General features: G+C 39.3%; 1 protein-coding gene across 3 annotated transcripts in view; it reads right to left on the minus strand.

Moving 5' to 3' along the window:
* LOC124383234 (potassium voltage-gated channel subfamily H member 7-like) overlaps nucleotides 1–13575 on the minus strand; it is a 63863-nt gene that overhangs the window by 13308 nt on the left and 36980 nt on the right. For all 3 annotated transcript variants that reach the window (XM_046845702.1, XM_046845703.1, XM_046845705.1), the window contains 4 exons: nucleotides 12855–13069; nucleotides 9610–10035; nucleotides 2984–3383; nucleotides 1806–2005 (listed from right to left, as the gene is read on the minus strand). In XM_046845702.1, the coding sequence (XP_046701658.1) occupies nucleotides 1806–2005; nucleotides 2984–3383; nucleotides 9610–10035; nucleotides 12855–13069 (1241 nt within the window). The remainder of the gene's footprint in view (nucleotides 1–1805; nucleotides 2006–2983; nucleotides 3384–9609; nucleotides 10036–12854; nucleotides 13070–13575) is intronic.

Raw genomic sequence — 13575 nt, forward strand, 5'->3', positions numbered from 1 at the left:
ACATTTATATATATATATATATATATATATATATATATATATATATATATATATATATACACACCGTATTTTTCGGACTATAAGCCGCTACTTTTTTCCTACGTTTTGAACCCCACGGCTAAACAACGAAGCGGCTTATTTCCCGGTTTCACAAACTTCAAGCCAAAAAACTGAGCCCCATAACATTAGACCAATTAAATTTCCGAACGTAAACGAAAAAACGAACCTCACCTGTGTTCTGAGCTGCACGGCATCGGGAGAAAAAATGTTTTTTTTTTTTAACGCACGACGATGCCAAAAGATAAACTCCCAAAAGAAATAGTTGTGAAAGGAAGATGGAAGACAGTGAACAATTACTTTCTTGGTAGACTACTGTTTAGATACAAGCCGTTGTAGCGCGTTGAGTCAGGGTTAAGGGATAGCTCGAGTTGTAACTCCAGTTGCAACAGAAATCATATAAGCACAGACAGGTTTACAAAACTCGTACTTTTTTATTTATCTTGGCAACAGCGTTACGGGTTAGTCAAAGAAACTTAGAAATGAGCATCAGAAAATAATAAGGACATAATCCTTGTCTTGACCACATGCAGTAATACCGGAAAAAAGCTGTGCCAGGCTATTCCCAAAATACCGCTATGCTCCTAAAGGAAGCGCAACATATTTCACCCGTTACACCGTGTGTAACGTGTCTTTCGTTAAAGCCTGTGTAAAGTACATTAGTGTAGACGTTAGTGTGTAGACGTTAGTGTGTACATTAGTGTTGATGTTAAAAATAGAAATATTTGTAAAATTTAGTGGGTGCGGCTTATATATGGGTGCACTTCATAGTCCGGAAATTACGGTATATATATATATATATATATATATATATATATATATATATATATATATATATATATAGTTGCATATACAGTACCCTTTTTATAGTTAGATGCTGTCATATCCAAACATAACAGTTCATACTCTATAAACAGGGTAAAAATCTCATGAAATAACATGCACACACCAAGTAAAACAGTATTGTGCATCTCACTGTGTTGACCACTACAATAGTAATAGACATCCCACAAAAAAAAAGGGAGAGATAATGAGGAACATGCAAACTATAAAATAAAAGTATTCAGCAATGACGGTGATAACCTGCTGAACTTGCTAGCAGCCTTGAAAGCTTTCGAATTCAGGCACATTTTTTTGCTTTTTTCCCACAACACCTAATATGTAAGCAACAAGATCTTCAGGCTAAAAGACCTTTACACAAAATATTAAAGCATATGCAAAGCTGAAATGGCATTCTGATTGAAAATAACAAATGAAGTAAGATGAAAAGTGCTCTATGAAGGGAAGGTCTGGAGTGTCTGCAAATAACAGGCAGTGGAGGGGACGAGAATGAGAATGGCTAAGAAAAATCCTGTTGTTTTTTTTGTTTTGTTTTTTATAAATACCTCCTGCATCCAAGTGTGATGAGGCCATTCCATTTCGTATGGAGCAAAATGGAGAGAAACAGGTTTTGCATTCATTATGCATATTTACAACACATTTCACTTGATTTATTCACATGTCCTAGAGGAGCTAAATTAAAACCTACAGTAGATTTGTAACTCAACATTGCTGACCACTGGAAAAAATCCTGAGTGCTTGAGTTTAGAATAGCCCTTCCATTTGACAAATTCCACATCTTCCACAACGATCAGTGTGGAGTATTAAAAGCTTGAATATGGACAAATGTGAAAATTCTAGCTATACAGAAATAGCTAATGCATGAATTAATTGATTATGCTTCCCTCATCCCCAACATACAGACGCACCATGTTCATGTCAATGCCATTAGTATAGTTCCATGAATGTTGAAAATACTCCTCCAGCCGCTGCCTGAGTGGGTTGGGGATCTGGTGGAAGCGGATAAACTCCTTCACACGCAGCATCTGAGTGTGATACCGTGCTGTTCCTGAGTAGAGCCGCTGAATGATAGCAGATACGTTCCCAAAGATGCTGGCATACATTAGAGCTAGACAGAACGAGAATGAAAGATTTTGAATGTAAGTATTCATGAGAATGAGACAACAAATTAATATATAAAATGTTCCAGTTATATCTACACTAACAACAACAAATTGGAACAGTTCATAAGTGTAAACAGGGACCAGATAGTATAGCTTTTGATGGGAAGTTGCCAATTTAGCCAGATAAGGTCAAATTGGCCAGATAAGGTCAGGGCGCTGTGCAAATGCATTCTAGAAAATTGTGTGCTTACAACTTTGTGGCAGCATATGGGTGTGATTGATAGATGCCAACATACTTTTTGCCATGTACTGGGAGGGTTAGGTATTGCAGTATTTCTAACTGTAGCCCATCTATTGCTAGTGTATGTATAATTTGTTAGCCTTTACTTCCACCATCAGTTAAAAACAGACCACCAGTTAACAGATACCATTTGATTGATTGTGTATTCTCAGCACAGCTGCAACAATATAAACCCCATTAGACACTCCTACACAAGAAAAGTATAGCATAGGTGTAAAGTATAGCACAGGTGTAAAGTATTACCTGACTCAAAGGTGTGTAACTCTGGAAATTCCAATTTCTTTTTTCGAGTTAAAAATATTGATGCAAATTTTCGACTTACGCCACAACATTTGTCTACAGTTTAATCTCACTTGACTCTATATTAGACACCCCTACCAGATTGGTCACCTTTTACATATAACTTCAAAGACTGTAGTTCTTCTTTTACACTGCATTAAGGCAAAGAATTTTCAATGCAAAACAGCAGTTTTATTAAGGTGTTTAAAATACCCAGCAACACTGGTACACCTGATACACTTGTATAATTGATCATGCACTAATTATTGTCAGAGCAGCCATCAGAAAGTAAACACCCAAATAATTTGGTGAGAAGTTGGCATTTGTGGTTTGTTTCCATTGACAAATGTTATCTCATTGAATTTTCAAGGCATAATTCAAACATAAAGCAGCTCATACTCACATCCAATAAGCATGACACAGATAGAAAAGATCTTCTCCGAGTTTGTATTTGGTGAGACATTGCCAAAGCCCACACTGGTTAGACTGCTGAAAGTGAAATACAGTGCAGTGACATATTTGTCCTTAATTGAGGGTCCAGAATTGGGGTCACTACTGTTGTAACGTTTTCCAATAGACACTCCAAGATTATCCAGCCAGCCAATCTTGTGCTTTAGATAAGGCTTCTCTACATTACCAATGGCATACCAGATACAGGCAAGCCAATGGGCAATAAGTGCAAAGATGCACATGAGGAGCATTAGCACTGCTGCTCCATACTCAGAGTAGCGGTCCAGCTTCCTGGCCACCCGGACTAATCTCAGCAGCCTTGCCGTCTTCAACAGACCAATCAGAGTAGTTGTCTAAAGACAAATGAGATTACAGGTTAGAGATGTACCCACAATTATACAATACAATTAAATGAATTAATATCTGTGACTGCAGAATGTACAGATAGGTACTATTAGGTTCAGGTTTTCCTAAATAAAACTCACTACTCATTACCCAGGACAATTATTTAAATCTTATCTCTCAGGAAAAAAATCATATTAGGTAAGGAACCAAATCAACATAAGCAGCTGTAAATGCTGGCAAAAAATATTGTCTAAAACTTTTTTCCTAAGTGCATTCCTTCAGCATTTGCATGAAGTGGGAAAGCAAAAGCAAAGTCTTATGACATAAACCTAATAATTTCAGTTCCCCAAGGGAACGAGACGCTGCGTCGCAGCGCTTTGGGAACGCCTCCCGTTGTCCACACTCTGAACCACATGTGAAATCCGGCCAATAGGCAAGTGGTGACGTGATCGGCGGGTGATGTCACATAAACCAGGAAGCTACAAAATGGCTAAGCGATGGTAGCGACATTAGCTTCTTTCTGTTCAGGTAAGCGCTTTGTGTGTGACTGTGCAGTCATGAGCTTACATGCAAGCAGAATTCCGACTGCATGTTCCTTCTTGACCCGCTTCATTTCGGGGGTTGTTGGGGGGTACACGCAGCCGATGTGTTGTTTGCTTAGCTTAGGAGCATGCTTAGTCAGCTCTCAAATTAGTCAACTATTAACATTTTTAGCCATGTGGCTATGCGCTCCTGGCTGTTGGCCAAGCTCCCGTTCCCCGGGGAAAGCAATTGTTCGACGGTTCCTTTTCCCGGTGCGTGTAACGGGGTGCGCTGCATCGCCTCGCCGAGCACAGAACCTAAGCCGCGGGGCTCGCAGGCTGGCCTAGCACGAGGCTCATGAGTCCTCTCCAGCCTCTCCTGCTGGGCCGAGCTCTACGCGGTGCTCCGTATTTCTTCCTCAGAAGAGGAGAATTGTCGGATGCTATCGAGCCCATGACTCTCTCCAGACTTACACCGAGGTGTCTAGGTCCTGGGAGACCCCATACGAGGCCTGTACCTTTGCCCCGCATTCGCTGTTTCGCGAATATAGTAGGGTTCAGGGAATGCGGCTATGTAGAGATGCCGGCTGGCTATCTCTCTCCAGGTGATGCATCGCTGAAGGCTTCGGTATTGCCTACAAAAGCCACTTTTGCCCCGCCATAGTGGGACACAAGCAGACTCTAAATGCCCTCTAAATGCCACATTTACAAATGTAAATGTACTCTGATCCTGGAACAGGAAGTGCGCACCCTCCTAAGGAAAGGGGCCATCAGGGTGGTTCCTCCGTTGGTCAGAGAGTCAGGCTACTACAGCCAGTATTTCATTGTTCCGAAGGAGGATGGTGGGTTGCGTCTGATCCTAGATCTGAGCTCCTTGAACCGCTCACTCGTGAGACTCAGGTTCAGGATGCTCACTCTCAAAGAGGTCGTGTCTCAGATATATCTGAAAGACTCATATTTTCATAGCCATCCCTCCCGCACACAGCAGGTTCCTGAGGTTTGCTTCGGGGGCGGAGCTTACCAATACCATGTCCTTCCGTTTGGCCTAGCACTCTCACCCCACACCTTCACAAAATGCATGAATGCGCCGCTAGCCCTGCTGCGGCTTCGGGGCTTCCGCTTTTTGAACTATATCGACGACTGGTTAATATTAAGGCAGTTCGCCATTGAGATGTCGTTCTCGCCTGCATGAAGGAGCTGGGGTTGGGACTGAATGCCGGGAAGAGTGTGCTTTTCTCCACGGCAGAGAACCACCTTCCTGGGCTTAGTGTGGGACTCGACCATGTTGTGGGCACGATTGTCTCCCGCCCGGATCGAAGCTATCCTCACAGCAGTCAGGAGAGTAAAAGAAGGCCAGTCACTCACTGTGAAGTAGTTCCAGAGGCTGCTGGGTGTCATGCCAGCAGCGTCCAATGTGATTCCACTTGGCCTCCTCCATATGAGATCCCTCCAGTGGTGGCTCCGGGACAAAGGGTTCTTCCAAATGTACCATCAATGTCTCGTGGCGAGCCCTTCGAGCCTTATAATGAGGGGAGAACTGAAATTCCTGTCCCAAAGTCATCCCAGGAGGGATCTCCTCTCTCAGGAAGGGAGAACCCTGGTTCACCCCTGCCCAGAGTTATAGAGGCTATGGAAGTAGCGCCTGAGGAGGCACAGATTTTAGCAGCTGGTCTCTCTACTGAGGTAGTGGAGACCATCCTCCATTCCAGAGCTCCCTCCACAAGGAGGTCATATGCTGCTAGGTGACATCTGTTCCCTACGTGGTGTGAGCACCACCAGTTGGACCCAGTTAACCTCCAGGTTTGCCACAGGGTTGACTTCTTCAACCCTGAAGGTTTACGTGTCTGCTAGGTTATGTATGTAACCCTAGTTCCCCGAGGGAAGGAGACGCTGCGTCCCTGGGCCACACTCCCTGCATCCCTGCGGCACTTACCTTCTCTTTGTCAGAAGCTAATGTCGCTATCATCGATTAGGTTTGTTCGACGTCGCCCGCCGATGACGTCATGACTTGCCTATTGGCCGGATTTCACATGTGGTTCAGAGCGTGGACAACGCGAGGCGTTCCCAAAGCGTTGTGACGCAGCGTCTCGTTCCCTCAGGGAACTAGGGTTACATACGTAACCTAGAGACGTTGTCAACTTGGCCATGATGCATTTGTGCAGCTATATCAACAATGAGGTTTGTTTTTATATGCTGTGAGCATCTTAAATCAAATGATGAGTCAGAGAATGATGGATGCTGCTGATAATCAAAGCATTTCCTGTTCATGTTGTTCCTGCTGTGAATTATTTTCAATTTGGCAGTAATGCTGTTTTCCATAAGTAGATTAGTTTATAAATGTAGAGGTGGGCAGGGCAGTGCAAATAGAAAATAATCTTTTAAGGCAATTTTCATTTTTGGTAACCAGACTTTGATATTCAGAATTAAAAATCCTATATTTTTACTTGTGATTTGTATATACGAAAAAGAGGATCATATTTACGTAAGTAAATAAATAAACAAATAAATAAATGCCATCTGAAGATGTCAATATTTTCTTCCTGCAAAATGGAAAGTAGAAAGGTTTACATTTGCAGAATAATTTGGCTAACACTCCCTGTTGCATATTCCCTTAGTAATGCCTTTGAATAAATATTTCACTTATGACCTTTTGTAATTATGAGTAGTTGAGGCCCATTACAGTATAATGCTGTCTATATGCTTTACCACTAGAAAACAGCACTACATAAACCAATGTCGATGGTAATCGAATGTGTGAATGTCATACTTTTTAACTCTGCAATATTTCCAACTTGGAAGTACTACTGCAATATTGCAGAAGAGACATACATTCTAATTTGCAGAAGGTTTTCCCTCATTCTGTAAACCCTGCAAATGAGCCCCTTGGCCTTTCCACCTTGTTCTGTCTCATCTGAAACAGGCTCCTGCAACACTTTAAACTGGCCCCTGGCAGGGGATCATTTATTTACCTGCCAATTATATGGCGGCTGTGTAAAAGGAACAAGTGTAGAGGGTAGTTTTAAAGTTCACTCAAAAAAATGGGTCTGCCAATAAAGTTTGTGTTGACACTGTGTTAGCAAATGGCATGCATGAAAATAGTTTTATCTTTCGTCTGAGATGAAAAGAGCAAACAGGCAAATGAGCAGATAAGCGATCCTACATGGAAGCCATTATAAGATCATTAGCGGCTGCATAGAGTTACAGCTGGACATAATCTGTAATACTGATAAACCATTCCAATATCATCAGTGGCTTTACACAAGAACAGATACTATCTAAAGGCTGGAAAACCTGACATGACAATACTTGTTAATCAGTACAGTACAGACAGTATTTGTTAATCACTTAATCATCACTGTCACCCAACAATACATAAATAATTAATGATAAGCTAATTTGTTATGACTGCTTTATTTGCTAAACTACATGCGTAATAACATTCCAATTACTATTGTAACACTTGCTGGCCAAGGTGTCAACGATCATGAAGAAGGCCTCCTACGCACTCTATAAACAACACTACAGTGACAGAAGAGTACACTGAGTGGCAGAGTGCTCCTGACCCATTGCTATAAGTAATGATTTTGCAGGTAATTTCTCCCAGCAACCATCGGCTGGTACACCTTTGTACTGTAATCAATCTATTTATCCATGCATCACTGTACTTCTGCACTGGACACAATAAGTCATGGGCAACTCTTTCATCTGTGAATAATATTTTGTGCTTAACCATTACCTTCTTTTGCACAGCACAATATACTGTAGAAGTATATGACACACACACTATATACATTTCTTATTTATGAAATTATGTGCAAACATTTATTTTTTTTTTATTTAACTTTAAATTATATTTAGGTTCAGTATGTAAAATTTCTTTATTGCTGGAATACTTTAATGACTAACACATAAACCAAAACACGTGATTTTCAATTTGGAATGTATCTCTTCTATAGCATAGTGATTATGGCCAAGCTGCTTGGTAGCAGCATGCGTTTCACAGCATGGTCTTGTGATGACATTAACAAAATCATAGCCAACAAATCCTGCCTACAGCTTCTGATGAACTCTCCTGACTGTGCATTTAGTTATTTTGCTTTTTGCATTGTGTTTGTGATTGTATATTATTGAGAATATTAAATATGCTAAACAAATATAATTAAACATACAGTATTTTTTTTTAATACCAGTGCTTGTACAAGTAAAAAATAAAAAACTTCTAAAGATAACGTAAAACAAAAACAAGCCTAACATTCATTTATAAACCAGATATGTTTACATAAAAAATGAAACTGTATTAGGAAGCAATGTCAAATAAGGTTTAGGAGAAGGCTGTAGACCTAAAATCACTTCATGTAAATCCTGTAAATGAGACGTGTCCCGAGGCCACCTGCCATCTGTCTCTTTGCGCCATATAAAACATGAAGCACACTGACCACAGACTGCACAACAGCCGCATCTGCCCAACCGCAGGCAGAAAGACATGGACAAAAAAGCACACAAACATAAACCAGTCCTGCAAGAATGGGCTTTCCTGACATGGTCGCTTTAGATTTGTCATCTGAGTCGATTTCATTAGTAGGACAGGGTAACAGCAGCACAATATCCAGGACAATATACAGAGTAGAGAGTATTGTTTCTTTTGGTTGCAATGTGCTTTCCTCTGTCATTCTTTGGAGTAGGATTACAGGGATGCCTTTTCAATAAATACAACTAAAATCCAATGGAAAAATCAATAAACAATACAGCTTAGTGGCCTGACCCTTACCCTCAATGCATGATAGCCATTAAGCAGCCATTACGTCATTGGTTGAAGGAAAAGCAGCAGCTTTACACAACATTGCATAACAGAGTGGAGGTCGGAATGCATAAGAAAATTTTATGGGCAAGACATCAAAGAAAAGCAATATTGTTCACCATCTGGTCATGTTTCTACTACCTGAATGAATGCTTGACATCTCACATCCCCCACATCTCTCACTACTTTACTCAGAGCTAATCAATAAACTGAACACATCCAACCAGCTTTCAATATCCATTCTTTTTCTCCCTGGCTGACATGGAAATATCTAGGTTTATAAAAGAAAATGCAAATTTCTACATATCAAATAAACTACGCTCAAGCCCTCAGTAATGTGGTTATCAATAAAAACAAATTAAAAACCTACAAGACATGGATAAAAATGACTGACTGAAGCTTTTTTCATCTTTTTTATATATATATACATATCACTCAGACCCTTTGGCTTGTCCATTTCTTCTGCTTTTAACACACTGATTACCGACTATAAATTCACATACTACATGCAAACATCAACATTAATATTGCTTTTTAAAAAGCAAGGATTATTTAAATCCCAATGTAGTGTCAATTCAAATATATATGTTGTATACTATATGTAATGTACAATTATTAAGCCATCATGACTGACTACTGAAATATATAAAAAGAAATGAACAAGTCAATATGCAGGCCGGCCTACCTGTGGCCTATAAACTGCACAAGCAACCTGTCTAAAAGACTTATCAAATTTTGACAAGCAATGTCAGTTAATATCAGATAGTTTATTGTTAATGAATATTATCAGCACATGCTCTGATCCCTAATGGATACACAATTCCTCACAGAGAAATGAAAGTGCAGAAATAAATATTTAAACACAGTACATGCAAGAGAGGCAGTAAGAGAATGTTAATGTAGATCAACACTTACTTCATCTGACCCTGATCCAAAGATGAGCAGGTCGAAGGGAATGGCTGCTACCATGTCTATGAGAAACCACCCCTTAAAATAGTGCACAGCAATCTTCCCTGGGTGACTTACTACCTCCTCATTGATATTAACATATGTGGTGCGGAAGTTTATAAGTATGTCGATGATGAACATGATGTCCACCATTAAGTCGACAACGTTAAGAGGGCTGCAGGAGTAACCACATAATCTCCTCCTTTGTTCCTCAAGATCGTTCAGCAGAAAAGCGGCGGAATATGGGGTGAAGATGGCTGTGTAAATGACAAGCAGCAGAATGAGCCAGTCCCACATGGCCTTAAACGGGCTGTAGTGTAAAATGGTAAATTTGTCTATACGTGGAGCCTGGAGCTTGTACTCTGGTAATACGTCTGCACCTAGTGACAACACCTGGACAGAGGAAAAACAACTACATTTCAGTTCTAATAAAAAAATTAAAATGTAAAATTGAGTTCATTAGGGTCAGCTGCATGTTATACACAAAATGCAAACTGTGCAATGACATTGGGGAAAACAAATTATGTGGTTTAGGTATGTAGTTTGCATGTTCCATTAAAACTAAAATCTTCCTGAAGTCCCTAGATGTAAACAACTGTGTCAATGGGTTTCCCCGTGACTTTGATCAGACATACATGAAAATGCAAAGGATTCTTAGGTGCTGGGAGCTGAGATGGACATGTCCCTGTAAAATTCTCTGTGTGATCCCTGAATTACAATAAAAGAAGCAATCAAAAAGCAAACCAAAAGCATTAAATTCTATGTATGGTACTGGTAGTTTGGGAGCGGAGATGTCATTGCCAACATTACAAAGTTATTCAGATCAGATTTATCTTATGATTTTTTATCTTGATGATTTGATAAGGCTGATATTACACCAGATCTATCCGAGTTTAAGCCAACGTAACATATACATTTAGGAATGTTGAACTTTCTACTACCATCAGAAAAAAGAGCAAGTCAGTAATATCTATCAAACTTCTATTGTGATTTTATGTCTAGACATGATTGTAGGAAACAGTGACGAATTAACAGTTAGGGGGTAGTGCCACTGCTATCTTTTCAATTTAAGACATCTATTGTTTTTTTTTTAATCTGCTATCTGCCACATCAGTGAAGAGATTTGGATAAGATTTAGGCTGCATCAGGAATTTTTCATCATCTCATATTTACTGACAACCTGCTTTCCAAATTTCACTGTTTCACAGTCTGAAGGAGCCACATACAAAAGAAATTAATCTCCTGCTGAATCATAGCCAATAACCCATATTAGGTTGTTGCAGGACTGAGCTAGTAGCATTTTAGGTTTGCTCAAGGGCATAGAATTAGAAACTAAATTCATAAATCTGACAGAAAGTGAAGCAGTAGTGAAATTTCTCTGGAGTGGTGTTTGTGAGCACATACATATTGCGCCTTAGTGAAATTTTACAAGCAAAAAACGCTGTTATTATAAAGTAACTACTTAAAAATAAAAGTAATAATACTTAATTAATAATTGATAACCCAAAACCAGGTTAACAAATAAGGTTGACAAAACACTGATTTTATTGGGCTTGATGGTGACTGTGTTCAAGAAGTGGCACACTTCACTAAGAGGTTGCATGCCACAAATGACTGATAATCATTTTTAAAAATGAAGGCTGACAATGCACTAATATTCCTGCAAAAGTAGGATTCTGGGATTTCTTCTCAGTGGAAAAGGCTGAGATGTGGAATTTTGTATTTTTGCTAGATAAGCATCAATTTCATGTCACCTCCAGGGCACTAAGATTTGTACTACTTTTTCCCTGTCTCAACATTCATCTTTTACAAGGTCAGCAATAGAGTAGTTGTCCTATTTTCAAACCCAGAAAGTTTCAAACTTGTGTTGTTTATCTAAACCTGACCAGATAGGGTAAAATCATTGAGACTGAGCCTATAGTGCAAACACTTATACACAGCAACATTTGAACAAAATGCCACTGACAAACAGCAAATAAAGCATCTTGATTAATAGTCATTAATTATGATGACAGCGTGAGGACTGCTTGTTTTGTGTTGCATCCTCAGCACATTCTTTTCTTCTCATATAGTAAGGGTTGATAAATAGAGCTGTTTTCTCTTATCTGCCTCTCACACTTGCAGATGGTCACAGTAAGGTAATGTGAGAATCAGTCAAAGCTGACAAGCCAAATCACTGAATCAAATGCCAACTGAGTTAACTTGAAGAATAGTAGTTGTCTGAGCTTTCTTGGAATACACCTTACCTGTTTTTCTGTCTGGATACATTGCTGTTTATTAGTTTCTCATTTAATCCTACAGCTGTTTACTGAAAGTGATATAAGAGGTGTTGCCATCTGATGCTTTTTAGTCTACAAAATGACTGTGGGTTAACAGAAAGACATGTTCAGCACTTATCTGCCGCTAGAGTAAATCCACTGTTGGCACAGGGGCTTAAATCAAGCCTCCACTAAGACAAAAAAATAAAAAATACAGGAAGGAAGAAGTGTGCTAACACTTTAAGGCTGCCACAGTACTATTGAATTCTGCTTTGCCAATATTGGGGCATATATGTGCACAGCAGTAGGAAATCCATCTTCATGCTCAGATGGTCTTTTTGATGCATTGCAATGTCAGAAAGAGGGAGAGAGAGAGAAAGAGAGAGAGAGGGAAAGAGAGAGATGGGTGTTGAATAATGGGAGAAAGAGGCTTGAGAATTCTTAACTAAACAATAGTCTATAGTAACAAGGTAACTGTTATAATAATTCTTACTGTAATCATAATAGCAGACAGTATAGTTGCATATAATGCGAAACAGCTCTTTGAATTTTTTTACACATTATTTTATACAGTAACATGGATGATTTTTGCATGTCAAGAATGCAAAAGAATTTGGCAAACAAGGGACGATAACAATAAAATGAGAAATATAGTAAAAAAAAATGGTAAGAGGAATTTACATAAACAGATTCATTATTAGTACAGATCATACACACCCTAAATCCTCTGTACCTAGTCTCTTTCTTTTGCTCTAAAAATTTATTTAAATACATCCAAATAAATGTAATCTTATCACACTACCTCTGTGTATATTTTATGGCAAGCAGAATTCTGGATCTTTATAAATCTAAATCCAATCGAAAAAGAAAAACAAATAAATTCTAAACACAATATTTCAATAAACAAAAACAGATTCTGGCTTAACTACTGTACCACAACACTATGGATCTCACCTGTGTGACTTTTTCTGTGACATTGTGTGTTCGGTCTTTAACTTTAGGAGCAATGATGGTCTTCTCAGAGGCAGGAGGTGAGGGGGCTCTTTTGTCATTGTTAGTTTCAGAGAAGTTAAGTGCGATGAGGGGGATTTTGTTAATTGTAGTGTACTTGTTCAGGTTGGAGTCTGAGGTAGAGCTCAGAAGGCTAGATTTGAGATGGTTAAAAGGACCTAAAGATGAAACAAATGAAGAAAATAGTTAGTAATAGTTAACAATGCCCTGAAATGTAGCTCATTAGAAGGATACAGTCTTTTAAAGGATGTTTTTCCCTTACCTAATAAATGTTTTTTTTTAATTGGGGCTGTAATTTCAAACTAAAGCATATAGCAATTAATAATTACCGTATTTTCCGGACTATAAGCCGGTACTTTTTTCCCATGTTTTGAACCCCGCGGCTTGAACAACGAAGCCGCTAATTTATGGATTTTTCCTGGGTTTTTCCCGGTTTCACAAGCTTCAAGCCAAAAAACTGAGCCCCATAACATTAGACCAATGAAATTGCTGAACGGGTTCAGGTGAACCAATTAAATTCTTTAAATAAAATCAGATGCGCTCCCACTGAATCGGGCCGCACCACATCATAAATATGGATGAGGTTCCTCTGACGTTTGACCTGCCGCTCACTTGGACTGTCAACAGGAAATGCAAATTATTCGTCACGCTGAAAACAACCGGG

This window comes from Silurus meridionalis, chromosome 3 (assembly GCF_014805685.1).
Source record: "Silurus meridionalis isolate SWU-2019-XX chromosome 3, ASM1480568v1, whole genome shotgun sequence".
NCBI lineage: Eukaryota > Metazoa > Chordata > Actinopteri > Siluriformes > Siluridae > Silurus > Silurus meridionalis.